Consider the following 20,131-nt stretch of genomic DNA (forward strand, 5'->3'; position numbering starts at 1 on the left):
TGACTAATATCTATTTTCAAGATAGAATGTAAAACTGTATTTTTTAGCTGAGGAAAATGAGAGAAAAAGTCATGGGGTTCAACAGTATAAAAAGGTTTAAAACTCCAATGGTTAGCTTGCAGTAAAGACAAAATCAAACACTCTCACTGTTTAAAGCTTTGAATTATGAACAAACACAGCAGTCGAACAACTGAAGTATTTTTTAATCCTAAAACCAGCGATAATTCTTAAGAAAGTGCCATTATTTTCTGTCCTCAGCTAAGTAGCTTCTTGTCTGCTGGACGACTTCGAGCTGTTTGGACAGACAGTATGATCCTTGTTTGCTGGTGTGGGTATGGCGGACAAGGGGGTAAGCGGGGGCAGCGGGGGCAGCGGGGGCAGCGGGGGCAGCGGACGCGGGCCGGGCGGGAGGACGAGGCCTCCTTGACGGGACAAGAGGCGAGTGTGGGTGCGGACTCTGAGGGTGGGCAAGGGGGCGAGCGGGGGCAACGGGGCCCGGCCTGGGGGCAGGACGTGGCCTCCTTGACGAGACAAGAGGCCAATCTCTCTCCTGAGGGCCTCGGCCTTCTGCGATTGGGTTTTCACCACCCCCTTGAGTCTCAGAATCTCCTCCTGATCCACACGTCTCCTGTCATCCTGGAACTGTCTGCTCTGGATACACACAAACAGATAGTTATAATAAACATGCAGTATAGAGATGGACAGACACAAACAAAGGTGCATATATACAGTGCATGTGAATAAGTAAGCTGCATAGTCACCAATCCACCTTCACTCACGTTGTGCACACAGAAATAGAAGGAAGCAGCGAGGCTAAAGGGCTGTCAGGACGTCTTGGGTTTAAATGTGACCCAGAACTTTTGTCCAATAGTCATCGGATCTGACGGACAATGGTAAAAGTGGCCAAAACATATTGATTGTTTGGGCACTTGGCGGCTGCAGAACAAGCTACGTTCATCAGCTAGAAATGTGCTGTGTAAGCAAAAAGACACTAAAATGCTCCGTAGAGCTTCACAGCTGGTTCATCACCTGGAACAACCACATCACATAACATGCAGTTATTTCACATTGTTAATAGAAAAAACACTGATTCACTTTTTAAAATGTAGGGAATAAAATATGGCTTATATGTTATAAACAGAAATCAGAGTGGATGTGATAACTGCCAGAACATGTGTCCTGTTAAACATGTTGATCGCTTGTTGACAAACTACCAATTTCATGTATTTTTACATGTTTAATGTTATGTAATAGATCACATGACTTTGTGGATTCATGATGTAACTAAAATTCAGTTTGAACAAAGGTTGTGGCCTGCTAAATCAACTAGAAACCAGACTTAACACCTTAGCATACGAATTATTGAGTAATGGCCAAAAACGTGTTTTTGCTGTCCAGACGCGGAAGCACAAGCAAGGTCAGTGAAAGGGAAGTATAAATCTACCGTATTGGCATTGTGGTTCCCAGCTTTGATCAATATTACATGTGAAATAACTTCAATACACAGAAATCACCATTTTCTTCTGCCTGGCGTTGAGTTTATTCTCCAGTTCCCTTTTCTGGTCCAAGAGGTTGGTCATGGAGAGGAGAAGCTGCGTGTTACACCTGGTTACCTCCATCAGAGCCTGATGTGCCTCCTCTACCTTCATCTGAATATCACACACAAAGGATCAATACAATTACTCCAATTTAAGTTGTTTTTTACAACTATATGAAAATGAAAAGCTTAAAGTTTAACTTTAGGTCTAGGATCAGAACAAAACAGATATATCCTCTCCACACACACACAGGTCAGCGTACATCCCACTGTTTGATTTCCTTGTCGTATGCCACTTCTCGGAAGAATTTCTGCTGCTTAAGCTCCTCCAGCGTCCTGTTCCCTGACAGCGTCTGGAGAGACTCCAGATTCACCAGCCTCCCAAATTTCAACATCATCAGCTGCTTGCACTGCTTCTCCAGCACTGTGCCGACACACAACAATACAGAGATCAGCGTGCAACAATGTCATTTACTGACGCTGGCAATAATCATTCTTGTAACGCATAACCAGAGGTTTCAGGTAAAACTAGATGTGTCGGCCTGCGGGGACCTCACCCTGGATGTTGGCGTCCATCATCGTGCGGTCATGGATGAGCCTGACGTGATGCTTGCGTGCCTCACAGTACAGATCTTTCTGCTGACTCTTCTCAGCCTGCAACTGCTTGATGCGCTCCTGCAGCCTGTTGAGCTCCGTCATGTCCAGCACCAACGCCGGGCTCAGGTCTGACGGCACCGATCCATTTAGAAAAAACCTGATCTGGTAGGTAGATGGACGGAGAAATTGATGATAAAGGTGAAAACAACAAAGTGTGACAAGTTAAGTTAAAATTCTATTGTGCCTAATAAAGTTAAAGCCACTAACACATAAGGATATAAGGCTGCCATGAAAACCATGTCAGTGCTACAGAAGTGGACATTTCTGGCTCCATTCCTATCAATATTCTAAAGGTTTGAGAGATTTAGGAATTTTATTCCTAAAAACATGGTGAAAAGGGGTTCTCTTATAGGCTGTTTTTTGACAATATTTCTTGATTTATGGAGTGATAATCCAAAATTCTCTAATATGTCAACAAAATGAAAGAAGAATTTCGAACCTGATTTCATCCAATGTTTAGATTACTGTTCTGGAAATGTTACATAATGTAATAAGAGAATGCCTCATTTACATACTTAAACATACATTTTCAGTAAACGTTTAATACAAAAAATGACTGATCTCAATGTTAGTACATGTTGATATATATTATTACTTGAACTATTAAACTATTTATTGACTGTAGCTATTTTACTATGTCAAACTGTCCATTTAGAAATTGTGATGGGATGATTTTTTTACATTTTCTGACATTCTTGGCCAAAAAGTATCAACAAATTTATCTGTAATGATTATTTTTTTTACAATGCTTGAAAATAACGATATTGTGGTGGAGTTACAAGACAGGCTTTTTTTCTTTTTTTTTTTTTTTTTTTTCCTGTTCATACTTGTTACAAGCTTGTTAAAAAAAATTGCCAAGTCACAGGAACACCTCCAACGGAATATAACGGCTGAAAGGCAGCTGGTAAAACAAGATGAACAGCGCTGTGCGAGAGCTTCTAAACATTCCCGGTGACATAATATCATCAAAATAAATGCTGCTTTGTTTCACGTTGAGGTTTTACTCCGTCGCGCTGCACTGCTCACCGAGGTTACCATAAAATGCGATTACAAATATATTGAGTAGAACTTTTGGTTTTGTCACCAGGGAGCCTCCACAGGTTTGGGCTGTGTACCTGGTGCAGTCTGAGAGGGACAACCACATCCAGCTCGTTCATCTTTTGCTGCTTCTCCCTGTTGATCAACTCCAAGTCGTCCTCTGCTGCCTTCCGGCTAGTCTTCACCGATTTCTCCTGCAGAGCCGAGCAGAAACAACAAACACACAACAACTCTTGGTCAATTAAACTGAAAGTACAATCTAGAAATTTAGTGAGGGAAAGACATCCCCCATTTTGAATCTTTAAGTTGGGTTTTGAGCATTGATTTTTGTGCGACTTATATGTCAAGGAAAAATCTCACTCACACACACACACACACACACACACACACACACACACACACACACACACACACACACACACACACACACACACACACATATAGGAGTATATATAGGAGACAGGAAGATGAAAAGCAGAGTATGACCTTTTTGATGAGGGTGTCGCACTCCTTCTTCAGAGCTTCAGTACTCTTCTTCTCCTCCACCAGCAGTTCCTCCAGGTCCAGCCGACGCTCACGCAACTGCAGTGTGTTCTCAAACAACTCTGGATCGCAGCCTGAGACACACACACACACACACAAATTCATACATATCATTTAGTTGAAACACTAAAGAATAAAATTGAAACACACGCCGTAAAATGCCTTGTATAGTGTGGACAGGCCAAAATAATATTCAGTGTATTCTGCTCAGGTTGGGTCCAGATGTACTGCCAAACAATGACATGTACTGTGTTATTTGGGTCTGTTTGGGTTGACCGCATTTTGGATGAAACTTTGGTTGAAACCTAGCTATACATTTTTGTACCGGGCGACTGTCCTCAGTGTGTGATCCACAGTTTTGTCTGAGCACAAAGGTCTTCATCAATTTAGCTTCTTAGTTTTGCACGGGACTAAGTCAAATTCAACAACTTGATGCTTCATCTGCACACTCTAGTGACAGCGTGAGAGCACTCTGGTCGCCAGTCACACAACACTCATGACCAACACTGATTCACAGAAAAGAGAGCAAAAGCTTGTACTGGGTTGGGATTGTAGTGATACTAATTACGGAAAGCCAATCATATGACGAGAGACGCGACCCGGTGTGTTTTAACCCGCCCCCCCCCCCCCCCCCCCGCCCAGTCTACCCATGTTGATCCTTTTTTTCAAGTTCGAAAGGCATTTTCTTTAACTCAAGAATTTAAAGGTTCACACATTACTGTGAACATAGTGTGTTTGAATACTTTTTTCCCCACCACAGTACTGACCTGGTGGGCAATCCTTGTCGTCTAGAGCTGCTCCTCCGTCCTCTGTGCTGTCGTCATAATCATCATCCCAGTCATCGTCTTCATCACTGTCCTTGTCTTCCTCTGCAAACACCCAATTGGATCATAAAGGACACATTTACACACACACACACACACACACACACACACACACACACACACACACACACACACACACACACACACACACACAGCGTCACACAATCTCACTTGTGTTACTTCCGCTCACCTTTATTTCCTGTCTGCTCCTCAATCTTTACGCGTTTGATCTTCTTCTTGAAGACTTTGGTCAGAAACTCTTCAAACTTGTTTTCTTTGCCCAGTGAGGTCTGGAAGGCAGCAGTCAGGGCCTTCTCTCTCTCGTGCAGCTGAGCTATTTCTTCATGCCTGCGGTTCAGCTCTTCATTAAACTCCTCTAGGTCAGACTGACAGGAGAGAGAGGGGAGGATGGAACGAAAAAGTACATGAGAATCTGTTTGCACAGGATGTGTTGGACCCGCACAACATTTAGTGCAAGTCGCTCAGATCCCTTCACGCACAATCACTGTAGTTACAAAACGGAGGAAACATATCCAGGAAGCATGAAAACCTGCTTTGAATCCCATCTATCTGTGACAGCTGGATTTATTCAAATAGAAGAAAATCTGTTTTGGTCAGACAGACGGCGGACGACTTAAAAATGCTCCTGATACGCCTTTTCCCAGGTCTGTTCAAAATCAAACAGTGCTTGTTACTTTAAAACTCTCTTTAAAATATACTTACAGAGAAAAAATCTTAATTACTCCACAGCTGCAATATAATTCAGTAATTGAAATACTCATTTATTGTGTATATGTAGTGGAAAAAAAGTACAGTAGTACATAAACCCTCTCCCACCGTGATGCTGCTCTCCTCCTGAATGCGTCCGTTGAGGTTCTCCTGCAGGCTGTCCTCCCTCCTCTCGAACTCCTTGAGGATCAGCAGCTCCTGGTAGAGCGTCAGCTGACGGAGGTCGGCCATCTTCAGCTGCCAGTCGAGGCACAGCTTCTGGTGACGCAGCAGCATGAGCTCCGCGTCAAACCGACACACCGAACTCTCCATCTGATAAGGGGAAAAACATACATCCACGGATTATACCACAATGTTATATATACTGTCAGCCTGAGATGTTCAGGAAGTTCAAGAAAGATATTTTGCTCTTGATTATATATTGACACATTAATTGCTTATATTTGATCAAAGAGGCTTCATTTAAGGAAACCAGACCTGCTCCAGCAGAGAGTCCTGCTCGTGCAGCAGTCTGACCTCCTCCTCCATCCGGAGCTCCTCCTCCAGCTCGCTCAGCTCTGTGCCTTCCTCCTCTGCCGTCTCTTCGTCTTCTCTGATTGCAGATGAAGCTGGCAGACTTGGAGTCTCTTCCTCTGTCTCTTTCCCCTCCTCTTCTTCCATCTCTTTCTCCAGCTCCTCCAGTAAATGTGTGACTCCCTCCTGCTCAATGGTCTGTAACCTGTTTGAAAATAAAAAAGTTCCTTTAAAACTACACAATCAGCAGCTAATCAGAACATCCTGGGGCTGTTGCTCTGCCATTAGCTGAGCTGTGGTTTCTGGTTTAAAGACAGGTTTAAAGTCTGTTTTAAAGTCACATGATCACTGATGATTGAGGTTTAGTATGAGCCTGTTGCCTAAACTCTTGTAGAGGTCACTGTATCTGAGGTTGAACTAAAACCTGCTGCAGACCCGGTTCAACTGGGGGTTAAGTGCAGTATCAGGGATGATTTCTACAGTTCAGATTATTTCAATGAATTTCTCAAATAAACTAGAGGCCATCTTGAGTTGTGATCACACCTGTCATGACACCAAAACGGGCCAGGGTCATTAAGGTTATACCTACCATTTTTTAAAAATATTTTTTCTATGTAGTCACCCCCTCCTACACTCACTATATGTATATGTTTTTTGTTGAAAATAAAGTGAACCTGGATCTTGTACCTCTGCTCCCTCAGAACCCTGTATCTCTTCAGGGTGGCGTGGCTGTACTGCAGCCTTTTCTCTGGGGTTTCCTCTGGTTGTATAGTGGGCAGGGCGGGTGGAGGGCGGTGGAGATGGGCCGCCAGACGCTGCTGGACCCTCTGGACCTGCTGAGCCTGAGCGTGCAACTGAGACACGAGACGAACCTTGGAGTCCCGCAACGCCAGGATACATCCATTCATCTCAACCTGCTTCTCACAGATCTAGTGGGATGGACGGAGTCCGTAAATGTATCTGTTGTACATTCAACCATCATTCATTAAATTGTGTGTGTGTGTGTGTGTGTGTGTGTGTGTGTGTGTGTGTGTGTGTGTGTGTGTGTGTGTGTGTACATTTTCCTCCAGGCCGATCAGCTGTGCTATCTTCCTCTCAGCATTCATCCTCAGGTGTTCCGGCACCGTAAAGGTTTTGTCTGACTTCAGTTTTAAGTCTCCTATGGTCTCTTTGGCTTCGCGGATGGCCTGAACATCCTGCGGATCCTCACTGTCCTTGTTTGGCTTCTCTGCGTAACTGAGACACCAACAAGCCATCACAACTTTGCAAGAGCTACAGTATATAACCCCATCGCCCCCTAGCGAGTTAATATGGCACTACAATGTTTTTTAATACATTTTTAAGAAGACAGGAAGCACCATGACCAAAAACAAAAATGAAGGATGCCATGTACATTGAATTTGATCCCAGAGGACTGAGGCGGTGTTGTTGGACATGACACTCACAGTCGGGCCCAATCCTGCTTCCTCTTCTCGATCTTGGCTTGAGCTTGCTCAGCTTTCTCTGCAGCCTTTCGGAGCATCTCGACCTGCCGATTTGTCAGCGTTATTCCTGATGGACGAGCCTGCATGCAGCGCAGCACGTCCTCCTCTGGAGAGCACACACAGGCGATGGATCAAGCTTGTCTTCCACATACTTCAACCTTATATACTGCATTCTGCCAGGGGACATTTTTACTCTTTTATTTATATCCTACCACTGTTAGAACATTTTGATTGATTATTTCTGGACTTTATTTTCGTTCATCATATATCGTTGTAATTGTTTCAGCTAAAAAATGTATTTGTTGATACTTCTAGTGCACTTGCATATTTTGTACCTGTAAGTTTTTAAATGCAAGTTTTTGAGAGATGAAACAAACACACAAACATATTCCTACTTTCTATGCCGCTGTCTTTTGTAGGCTCAAATCTGGATTTTCTGCGTTCTTGTCCAGCTTTGTGTCCGTCGAGACAGCTGGGTCTCCTCTGATGTCTGAGTCGGGAGGAAGGCTCTGCGAGTGCCGGCAGACAGTAAGTGGAGACTCTATGGTCGGTGCCGATGGCAACCACAGTGACCATGTTGGCCTCCAGAGAGTCCTTGAACCTGGAAAAAAAACACAATAGCTAAGGGTTTCAGGCTGGAGGCGGGTTGTATCCACCTCCTAATTTTCTACCTAAAAATCTAAATAAAATCCCAACGTCTTATGATGCTAGTCTGTATCTCCTCTGTTTCTGTTGACTCTGAAGAAGGGATGATGCCATCCAAAGAAATGGATTCTTCCATGGATTTCTTCCATTCTTGACTCAGTTGAAACATTTACCAAAGTCTTAACATAGAAAGGTTTCAAATGATCAAAATAACATACAAACATCAAAAAAAAAGAAACCCCACCAATGATAAAACTAATATTAACTGTATTTAGGTTAATGATACGGCAGTTATCTGATTAATTAGATGTCTTTTTGCGTGTGTGTGTGTGTGTGTGTGTGTGCGTGCGTGTGTGTGTGTGTTTCGTCAGTACCAGTCCTGTAGTTTGCTGAGTGCTATGTTGCAGCGCTCCTCCTCCCAGTCCATTTGCTTTCTGACCTCCCTCACCCGCTGGGCCTTGGACCTCTCTGCCTGCTCACTGAAACGTCGGTCTAGCTGAAGCTCCTACACACACAAAGACACACATGCCAAACACACAATTGAGCACCTTGCCCTAACATAAATTAATTCCCTGCAGACTTATCCAAACCTTAATGATAGAATGCCTACCCTAACCTCACACACAAACCAGGTCTTAATCCAAAACTGTAATGGTTTAGTTTTTTGAGGGCCAGCTTTTTTTATCCCGCATTAAAAGGTGACCCCAATCAGTGTGTTTGCGTGCACTTAAGTAACAGCGTTGCAGTTGTTTCATTTTCCTGTCAACAGGAAACAAGTTGTCCATATGGGAGAGGGGAATAGAGAAACCAGAGTCCCTCTGCTAGACTTACTCAAGGTAAAGATAACCACATGGATGGAAGAACGCTTTCGCGTATTTAAAATAATTCCACTATTTGTACCAAGTGAAAAGATCAAGAGAGGCATTTCTGATGTTAGTTGCTGAGAGGACAGCTGGTATTGAGTACAGCGAGGTCGTGGAGGTCAGGGCTGATGGGAATAAGATCTTTTAGTTTTATACTAAAACTAAACTGCAGCTGCAACGGCAAACCACATGACGTGTGCGTCTGTACCGCAGGTTTCAGGCGAACGTGCTCCGGCAGACTCTGGTTGTCGTTCAACAGCTGTTTAAACTTCTTCTGCAGCTTGGCCAGCTTCTTGCGCTTCGCCGCAATCTTCAGCCCGGCCTCCCGATGCAGACGGTCCTTCTCCAGCTTCTGCTTGGCCGTCTCTATGCTGGAGGGAGTCAAGGGAGAGTCGGGTTAGATGAGATGGAACTTTAGTGTTTATCTGGAGTTACAGTGTCATCTAAATATAGATGAAGCTCAATGTCATTACATTGTTATGTAGTATATAATAAAAAATGAAGAAAAGAGACAATACAGTTTTTGACTAGACAAATAACTGCCATGAATAGAGACACAGAAAGTGTGACAGTGATACATAGAAGACAAGAATAAAGTGACAAAAGAAAAAGAGGAGGACCAAATGATCCCTAAACAGATCATTCACGCTCACCTGTAGGCAGCTGGGTCCTCAATGTCCTGGGCTAACGCCTCATTCTCAAGACCCACCTGTTAGAATATTATGGAAACAAGATGACTACTTTTTTTCATTGATATTTATTTACAAACATTCATTTGGTCAACCAACAACGCTCCGTCCAAAACAGCTTTTTTAGGCCCCAACAGCAATCAACATCTTCTACTCTGTGGTAGACTAATGCAGTTTAAAAACACTTTTTCTACATACATCACTGTCCTTGATTTTCACAGACACAGAAAACTAATCGTATATAGGCTGTTTGTTACAAAAGGAAATACATATCATTGCTGAAGTTCACATTGAACAAACTAATATTTAAGCTCACATAATCGTAACCTGCCTCATGCAGAAGGAGCTCATTGTCAATTTAATTTATATATATCAATCTGTACAACATGTGACGCCCTCTGTTCATAGAGCATCTGTGTAGATAAATCAAAAAAGTCCATGCTGTTCACGATGCCAATGGTAACATCCTGATGTTAAGCAGGTATGTCCTCCCTGCTCACCATCTTGGCTCAGCATGTTAACATTGGCTGATTGGCATTAAACAAAAAGAAAAGCTGAGGCTGTTCATTAATCTTGACCTGACGACAGCGCAAGATGAAAAGTTAATGCAAATCTGTCACATAGTTATGCAGCTCAAAACCACAAATGTCCCCATTGCGATGGCATTGCCGTTATTAAAATACATCCTCTGGGAACCATGAATGTGTGCACCAAATTGTGTGCCAATTCATCCAGGATGTGTAGATATATTTCACCACGGAACATTTTGACCTATATATATATGTATATATATATATATATATATATATATATATATATATATATATATATATATAAATATCAAAGTCACCAAGATTCAACCCCTGGGGAACATGATCGTCTACAAAATGTCATGCTATGTCCGTCGGTCCATCCAATAGTGGTGGAGCGACTGACTGAGAGACTGACTTTGTTCATCCATAGAGCCACAATGCAAACCATGTTAATACAATGTAGACTGACCCTGGGTGAAGGAACCTTGGCCCTCTTTTTCTGCAGGCCTTTCTGTAGCTCCTCTGGAGGAAGCAGGCTGAAGGAGAAGATGTTGCCGTCATCTCCCGCGGTCAGCACAAAGTTGTCGTCATGGCTACAGCAGATGTGTCGCAGGTGTCCGTACTGGTTGTCGTGGACACTGAGAGCCCAGTAGGCCTGCATGGAGGTGAGGCTGCTGTCGCCAGGCTGCAGAGGGTAAACCCTGATGAAGCCTGAGTGCATGCCGCAGAGCAGCAGCTGCCTGTTGGAGCTACACAGCAAAACACCAGGAGGGAAACGAAATAAGTCCAATATATACTCTCCTTTTTGGTGCGTTTTGGTTTTAACAAACTCCTGTAAAATATATCTGGCTCTTTAGCAGCAACATGTTTCACGCTGTCTTCACCAGCTATTTAGTAACTGTGTCTGTCTGTGCAACTGTGTGTTTATCAGAGCTAGTTTATTGCCCGTTGATGCTGAATTCAAGGTTGATAAGAGACTAAAACAGGCAGTGGCTGAGAGTTGATGTTGTTTTCACATTAAATGTAATTTGATCTTGGAATCATAGTTGAGATAGAGATTACGGATTTGTTAGTTTTCCTCTGGCTACCTGAAGGTGACAGAGCGAATGGGGTCGTCATCTCTGCTGTGGACAGGCACGAAGTCAAACGGCTCATCCTGCCGCTGGTTCGGATCCCCGTCCTGCTTCTCAGAGAACTTACAGTGATACAGGAAACCTGAGTCAAAGCCACCCTGCAGAAATGGATTACATCTTTAAGGGAAAACCAAATGTCCTCTGCGATTGCTTCTGTGATAAAGTATTATCATTTAATCTTGTTTCAATTCAACTGTGGGCCTGGGTATCTTATCGGCGGTATATTTGATATATAATTAGTTTTTTCCAAGTAGGATTAAATGCTGGAGTCTGGGTAAACAGGTGTTGAATCAATCAGCTGATAAAATGATGCAGTGTGAGGATTATTTCTCTCATCCGGCTCTCTTTGCACAGATTGCAGGCCATGCTTCTCTCAACTCTCCACCCACTATCTCATCCAAATGTAACTTTTTTCTTCATTTTTTTTCTTTCAATTTTCCATGAGGACCAACTCTACATACAAACTTTATGTACGAACTCTATGTACTCATTCATTATGTTTATATTTATGACTGTTGAGACTTAAAATAAATCTCTCATGCAAGCTGTTGGAAACAGTCATCATGTGTGGTTCTGAATAAAATCAGGAAATGTCGGATCAAAGATAAGTGAAGATAAGATTACAACTGCCGAACATTTGACCAAATATTTGAATACTTTGGGAATTGGACAATTTTCAGGTTGGAAAGAAAGGTATTGAGGTTTGATGCCCATGGTGTTAAACCGTGGGGTTTTATGTGTAAGTGACACAGAAGTCCCTTTCACAAAGAGATTGCGCAATACTGCCAAGAAGAAGATCCACCAATACGCTTACTTTACTTCATTACACTGGACCAAATACTGCCAGTATACAGTAATGCTGCCCCACTGTGAGTTATGAGCATGCCGGCATTCTGGAGGCAAAAGAGGTGTGACTTATAACAGAACATTTATATGTAAGTACTTTGAACATCTTAGTTATTATTTTACTATTAGTTATTACAGTTCATATTTATTTATATACATTTTGAGATTAATTGCGCATTGACAGGCAATACATAGTTTGTGTCCTTCGAGGACACATTTCAGAGACAAAAGCTGTGGGAAAAAGCAGATCTCTGGGTCAGTGGTTAAGGTTAGGTGAGAGATATCGTGTGTGTGTGTGTGTGTGTGTGTGTGTGTGTGTGTGTGTGTGTGTGTGCGCACGTGTGTGCGCGCGTGTGTGCATGTGTGTGCGCGTGTGTGTACCATGGACAGCCAGAACTGGCCAGGCTGTGAGTAGAAGCCACAGTAGAGAGGACTTGGGGGGTCGGGGATGTAGATAGCGGGCAACTCGTCTTCCTCCTCTTCTTCTTCTTTCTCTGGTTTTGCATTCAGCCGCTTTAATTCTTTCAACCTCTCCTCTCTCTCTTTCTTCTTCTTCTCCTTTACGACTTGACGTCTTGCAATTTCCTCCTGTCTCTGAAATAAATAAACACACAAATTAAAATGTGAGTGATCTAAACCTGACATGGAGTTGGTTATTTCCCAAAAATATCATGCAGATATCCTTTTTTTAAATTTAAGAGTAAATTAACGAAATAAAAATACTTGAATGACAGACAATGAGTAATTATGGTGTTGATTATGAACAAAACATACACTATAACATTATCATTAACCATTAATACCCTACAAATGAAATCTAAGACAGACAAAGCCCAGACCTTGATTCGAGATTTGATACTCCTGAACCTGAAGGATCTGCTGGGCAGTTCAGGCAGCTGGAAGGTTTCGGTCGGCCTCTGGGCCTCCGGATCAGGACTGTGCATCTCGACCACGTGACCGCTCTGACACAGGATGAGCAGCCTGCTATCAGTCTGGGTGAAATGGGAAAAGAAATCGGTTGAATACATGATTTCCATCACAGAGACATTTGGGTGCACGAGGATGGGAGACCCGACTTACATGGGAATGAGGGGACCACTCCAGCGCCTGCACCGGCCCAGGAACCTGGACAAAGCCGATGGGGTTGTATTTTTCCCCGACGGTGAAGAAGAACACAGTGCAGTCTGCGCTCTGAGGGGGGAGGGGGGAGGTCAGAGGTCATAAAGGTGAGAGGAATAACAAAAAGAAAAATGTAAACTTCTCAAACCACTCCACCAGCAGTTATGTCAACCAGATTACTGATAGTATGGAGATCATTTAACCTAAGTATGAATTTATGTGAACTTAGATATTCACACAAAACCAAGCAAGTTGTTTAAGCCTTGCGTTTTTATTTCGTCTTGCAAAATAAAGACGGAAATTGTGTTATTTCCGTCAAAATGAGCGTTTGACCAATGACATCCGTGTGTGTTTAATGCCATTATGAGAATGAAGGTGAGGCAATATCAAGAGCTTGTCATTGTTTCTCTACCGAGATAAATCATATTCATCATTATCACAGGCTGAGATCACCTGTATCAACATAAACTGTCAGATTAATTATCTTCTTTTTACACAAGAAAAACAATACATATTGCTTAATATCAGTCCAGGCTGACCATAGCTGTCGTCCTTAACGAAGGAGCAAAATACAAGCCCTTCAAGCTCACAGGCAGCGAGCGTTAACACTCAAAAGATCTATTTCAAAACACACATTTTCCAAAACCAGGTGTTTTTCTCAGAAAAACTCTTACCCCCGTGGCTAAAATCTCTCCATTTCGCTCATATGCAACAGCAGTTACATGGGCATTATGGGGTTTAAAGGCCTGTTTGAGGTGCAGCTTGGCATCTCCTTTGGGGTCGCGCCCGGTGTCCACGTGCAGCATTTGAGGGTCGTACAGCTCCAGTAACCGGACCACCCCATCCTCGAAGCCCGTCACCAGTAAACTTCCACTCTGGTTCACCTAAAGACAAAATGCCAGAGCCTCACGGGTCAGTTTTCTGTGCGTACTCACTCATCATAAGTGGCATTCTCACATCGACTCACTCACCAAAGGTGGAGCCCAGCTGAGAGCAGTTCCGCCCTGATTGAAGCGACTGCTGGTCAGCTCTTTTTTGGCCAGGAAGTCAAAAACTTTGACTGAACCTGGAGATCAGGGACAGAGGCAGACAGAGTAGCTTTTATATATACAGTGTGTGTGTATTTGAGTCTGTGTATTTGCAAACTTGTACGGTAGTGCGCAGGTGTGGAAGCGTGTGGCTCGCACAGTCGAGCGTGGTCGTGGCCATCAGGTGAGATTTTCTCGACGCGTCCAGGCCCTGGATCGGCCCGCCGTGGAAGGAAAACAGGCACTCTGGATCTGGAGTCTGCACACACAGATTGTATTCATCGTACTCATTTATCATGACATACGTTATGGTCTGCTATCAGGCTTGGGGAGAAACTGAATATATGGAACGGTGCTACAGTACGAAATTAGGATAAAAAAAATAAAAAAGGAAACTGTATTCCTTTACAGTTACAGAAAAGAAAGAAGTAATCAGAATTAAATTATGTTTAGTAAATATGCAGATTCTTGGCAGCATTACAATTTCAAAAATACTTTTAAAAATGTATACTTAAATAAACTAATAAAGTAAATAAAGGATATAATACCATGCACATACACATGCACGCACATTTCAACACGAGTCTCACACAATGGCTTCTCACAGGATTTCTGGTCCAGTTACTTTAACATTACGATACTTGGATTATGTTACTGACTACATTTTGAATTACTGATTGTATCGGAGAACATTTTGAGTTAAAACTCAAAAACTTGTCTTCGCCTCAGTAAAAATAAATGCAATGATGACTACCTTTCTCCTGTTGATTCACCTCCATTTGTGTGACATAATTCATTACAATCGGTCCAATTATAGATCCTGATTGTCTGGACGGTGGCCCAAATTGCTGACTGAATTTCTGTGTGACGCGACACTCCAACAGAAAAATGTCATGCAAAGAAAAGGTATATACATGGTATACCCTGTTTTCGTTATTCACCGATAAATACACTAATTTCTTATAAAGGTGCAGATCAATATAAACAATTTTCTCTCCTCACATACTAAAGTTGTTCTTACAATCAGCACAGCTCAGAGAAGATTTAAAAAAAAGAAAAGAAAAGATCATCAATCATAGAAGGACAAATGTTAGAAGTGACACCTTAGCTGGCCAATAATGAAATAATTCGCTTCATACAAAGCAAAAATGAAAATGAAATAAACTAACATAACGACTCTATCAAACAAAACTCACTGTGTAGGTGAATGAAAGATCCAGTTTCCAGATGGCTCCGCTGGAATCCTATTAAACCACACAGTGGAGGGATTAGGTTTGGAATTTTTTGATCAAACTACGGCCGGATCATGTATTGCAAATGGGTTTAATTAGTGATCTTTGACCTTTCGCCATCTGACCTGAGCAAAACAGATGAAGGAGTCGGGCAGGGAGCTCCTCACCACAGAGGAGAGGCAGACATTGTGTCCAACCACCATCTCATTCATGGGCTCGAGCTCAAACCTGCTGCCGTCGCCAGTACTGTCGGCAGTGTCGATGCTCTCAAAGTCCCAACCCTGCATGGGGCCGAGGGGAGAGGGATACAAAGTCATGCCGGTTACAGAAAAGTTCATTTTGGATCACCTTGCTCAATTAGGTTCATTCGGAATGCCAACAAGGCATACAAATAAATGATCTAATTTAAATACAAAGCCTCTTCATATTGGAACCAAATTACTGTGTTGCACAGGGAAGAAGGGCCTTTGTTGCTATTGATGTGTTCGTGGAATTTGTTAACAATACAGAAAGAAGACAAGCCCTAAAGGAAAAGGAGCAGCGGACTAAGTGCAATATCACAATGTTTCTGGCCACAGAATACATGTCAATATAATGTGACCGCCTTCAGAAGATATTTGGACAAAAAAATAATACAAATGGATACAAATAAAACGAATAATGGAGAAATGATGACCAAACAACCAATTTTGAAAAACATCTAACGACAAACTTGACAGACATGTTTTAGGATGCAAGGATCTCACCCGGACCACTCCATCAGAGCCAATCGTCATCAGCTGTCCTTCTTCCAGGGCGAATGGCTGAACCGTCCCAATGTGGCAGTTCAGTCCCTCCTTGCGGCAAATCTCCACCTTGATGCTATTCCCATCCCACAGCAACAGGTTGCCCCAGTCTGAGCCAGACACCACCTGACAGGAGGAGGCAAAGCGCATTGAGGGTCAGAAGTAACTGTTAGTTCTCTTGAGTCTTACAGAGAATTTTTTTATCCAAAATATGTTTGAGAGAACAATCCCACCACAAAGTCCAACCAGTTGTTGTTCAGGAGCTTTCGATCAATTTATGTATCAATAAATACTAAAAAAAGCTGCGGCAAATCTTTTTTGTCACACACAAATAAACAAATAAAAAATGTAACTGGGTTTTTGTATGAGGTACTCATCCATAGTCTGTGTATTATCTACAGTTTGGAGAAACCGACAGGAGTACCAGCACGGAAACGAATTAATAAACGTCTGTGGACAGGAGCAGCAGCAAACCGTATCTTAGCCACCGGAATGAAAGGTCCACTGAAAGACATCCTTATCAGGTAAAGTGTGCGTTATATTTAGAATATGTTTTAGCGCTTCCCCTTGCCTTCAGACAGCCCGTTCTTATCCATTTATGCTCTCGTCAAAAAGATCAGATTCCTATGAAAAAAAGTGTCATTTTACCTTGCAGGACACGGGAGTCGCTGGTTTGCCGTTGCCTCGATTGGTTAGTTTGCTTGTGTTATTGTGTGACTTTGAAATCATTATTCACTGCAACGTGTCAGATTTTGTGAGAGTCTTCCATACATTTCGGGGCCTTCCTAACTTTTGCACACAAAAAAGACCAGCAGGGTACAGACCTTTCCATCAGGAAGTTCCACGTAGCCCTCAATATCAGTCCCTGCAGTTTTCCCAAAATGTCCCATACGTCCTTGCAACTTGAGGCCTGTGAATGTGCTGGCCGTTTGCCAGAACCTGGCAGAGAGAAGGACAGAAGACATGTTCACCTTATTTGAAAACACATAAACAAACTTTTTTCTTCGGATGTCTGAAGTAATGTTTTATAGCAGTGTTTTAACAGAGTTGCATGGTTTCAGGAGGATTCAGTATGCCCTTTACTTGATGTGTCCAGATCCTGACGATGTGAGCAGCCTCGGGTTGTATGGGGAGAAGCTGACCCGGTAGACCTCCTGAGAAACGGCCTTGCAGCTCAGCATCACCTCCTCCTTCCTCCAGTCCCACAGCGTCAGCATGTAGTCGGGTGCGCTCCCCACACTGGCCAGCAGGCTCCCGTCAGGGTTAAAATCCACAAAGCTGTACGCCCGCTCCGTACCGCCTACACACAGGAAGGTTAAACGATTCAAAACATCACATTTGAAAAAAAGTAGATCTCAAAGGATCTTGGTCCAATTTACCTCTGAGGATGCAGAACGGTCGTAGCGAGGGATATTCATACACTATGATGTTGGGCTGCGTTCCTTTCTCTGCGACAACAAAGTACTCCTTGCTAGGATGTGCCTTGACACACACACACACACACACACACACGCACACACACACACACACACACACACACACATTATTTATATTTTAAAGCAATAATCAGTGATGCATTTTGTCTTTAAATACATGTTAATGCAGCATATCCCAAATTGGGATGAACATTTGTGTATATGGGCATTTCTGTGAAATTGTATGATACTGAATGATTAACCTATCATTTTAAATCGTACATCACATCATATCATATATTGTAGGCGGGATCACTGAGCATACTCTTTGGGATGGTCATACATGCACCTGTAAAACCAAATCAATATAATGCCATATTTCCAAATATAAAAATACATTTTCATCAACTGGGGAAGTTTCATGGTGATATTTATTGGTTGTTTTCCTCTTTAGTGTCTTGTGTATGGTATTTTACAATATATATCTTTAAATGCTGTTTTCTCAAAATTAGCATTTTTCCCCTCTTTAGTTTTCCCCACTTTGAGCCACCGCTGTACACACCAAACTTTCCTGTTTTATTCCGAACTATATTCTAAAGGTAGAAAAAAAACATTTATTTACAAAGCTAATTCATTTATAGCTGTTACTAGTTTTTTTTCTGATTTATGGAATGATAAAAATAGATATAAAAACCTTTGACTCTTGCATAACAACAAAATGAAACATTTTGCATTTTGAACCTGACTTTATCCAATGTTAAGATTTCTGTTACGGAAATGTATGGAAATGTATGAAAATTGGCACATGTATAACATAATGCCTTGTTTTCCAATTTACATGTAACATTTCAGATCAAATGTAAAACAATCATCTGAATGTATTTGATCAACATAGGGAAGTTTCATGGTGGTACATTACAATGTCCCCTATTCACCTGAAGTGTCTCTGCTTTAAGAGCCATACCAGTGTGCACCATAAATCATGCATACAGCATTATACATTCTGCTGACTATTTTCAAATGCCAGCAGCCAACTCTATTTGCACCCACACTTCCAGACAGCCATTGCTTTACATGATGGTATAATTATCAATTTGTGCACTCTTTAAATATTGAGTCATGCTATCTATCTACCTAGAATAGCGAGGACCAGTATATAGACCTACATGGCAATTTATTGATGTATAAAATACAAAAAGAAAGTACATATTAGGTGATCCTCCTAGTTGATACTTTAGCAATGCCTTATGATTTATAATAGTATTGCAATTACGCCTATAAAACATGCAGGTTGATACTGCATGTATTTTCCTCTAAAATACAGCAGTCGGAGTGGAAATGCTACTCCCACAATTGAAAAAGTTGCTCTTGAGTAGGCCTGTCTGTTTATCCATCTTATTAGCGCCTCCTGTATTCACTCACTGGAGCGTCACCTCAGAGGTCACTTGTCACTCGAGGTGTAGTTTGGCAGCCATCTTACCGTGATGGAGCCGATTCCTTCTCCGCTGCAGGAGCGGAGGTATCTCTGCTCCTTGGTGGAAAGGTCCAGCAGGACGAGCAGGTTGCCTGCTATAAAGATCAGAGTCCTGTCATCCAGGAGCTGCAGGTTACCCCTGCGCCCACTGTCATAGCCGAAGGAGTGACTGAATGCACGGCGGATTAAGGATCAAGATCAGATTCACCAAAGCATCACACAAGATTTACTTTAGATGTTCTCTCACAAATTATTTGCCAAGCACGATGAGATAGGTCAGAGGAGATGTGGCATACAATTGTTTTTATCAAGACTTAATTAATTTTCAAAGAAGGATACGAGAGGTGCAGGAGGTTCTCCGGGATTTCAGAGTCAGGTGTGATGGACGGTCTGGAGTGAAGTTCCTCATACTTGTAGTACATGTCTGCAGAGCGCTGCTCCTTCGATCCCTTCTGCTGCTTCACTTGTGTTCATTTTGAGAGAAGAAACATTTGAAGAACTCCTCTGACACTTGTAGTGTGCAGAGCAACTTTATTGTTAGACCTGGACAGGAGGAAACATTTGACAGCAGCTTCCAGACCCCATCATGTTCATTTTTCCCTCTAGAACTGAAAATAGGTATTTGTATATGCATTAACTGGGGTTTATTCCTCTTTCGGAATGTAGCAGGGTTTTCTTTTAGCTGATAGACTTTGGTTGTGTCTGCTTGCTAAGATAACCTCTTGACCTCGCTCTAAACGAAGCAGGAAGGGGCAGAAGACGTGGTTAATGAGATTGTGTGGGCGAGGAACCATCTCGGCGAGTTGGCTACCATCATTTAATTCCAGACACTCTATAAAGTCCAAGGCAATACAAAATACACACACAATAAGTCCACAACATAGTCATAATAAAACACAATTTGATCACTTCGGCTATTTGTCCCGCCCCTCCTCAACTGTGATTGGACGGCTAGGTAAAAAGTGACAGTAACGAGCGGAGCATTTTACCAAAAGTTATTCGGCAATTAGAAAAATATAAAATGAATGCCGAATATACACTCAG

General features: G+C 42.4%; 1 protein-coding gene across 1 annotated transcript; it reads right to left on the reverse strand.

Annotated features, from left to right (window-relative positions):
• Window positions 1-258: 258 nt before the first annotated feature.
• Window positions 259-19,509, reverse strand: cfap44 (cilia and flagella associated protein 44; the record flags this gene model as incomplete). The annotated part of the gene is made up of 33 exons (XM_079234916.1): window positions 259-651; window positions 1,515-1,649; window positions 1,801-1,961; window positions 2,095-2,296; window positions 3,310-3,426; window positions 3,719-3,849; window positions 4,543-4,644; window positions 4,790-4,985; window positions 5,437-5,640; window positions 5,806-6,046; window positions 6,529-6,770; window positions 6,900-7,077; window positions 7,287-7,431; window positions 7,721-7,926; window positions 8,345-8,475; window positions 9,042-9,204; window positions 9,487-9,542; window positions 10,525-10,804; window positions 11,144-11,286; window positions 12,416-12,628; window positions 12,874-13,026; window positions 13,115-13,225; window positions 13,828-14,037; window positions 14,125-14,219; window positions 14,341-14,440; window positions 15,378-15,425; window positions 15,539-15,694; window positions 16,160-16,324; window positions 17,023-17,137; window positions 17,282-17,498; window positions 17,578-17,680; window positions 19,094-19,256; window positions 19,427-19,509. 33 exons carry the CDS (start codon window positions 19,507-19,509, stop codon window positions 259-261), a joined length of 5,358 nt encoding a protein of 1,785 aa, XP_079091042.1.
• Between the last annotated feature and the right edge of the window lie 622 nt (window positions 19,510-20,131).

Source organism: Taurulus bubalis (assembly GCF_910589615.1).
Source record: "Taurulus bubalis genome assembly, chromosome: 19".
Lineage (NCBI taxonomy): Eukaryota > Metazoa > Chordata > Actinopteri > Perciformes > Cottidae > Taurulus > Taurulus bubalis.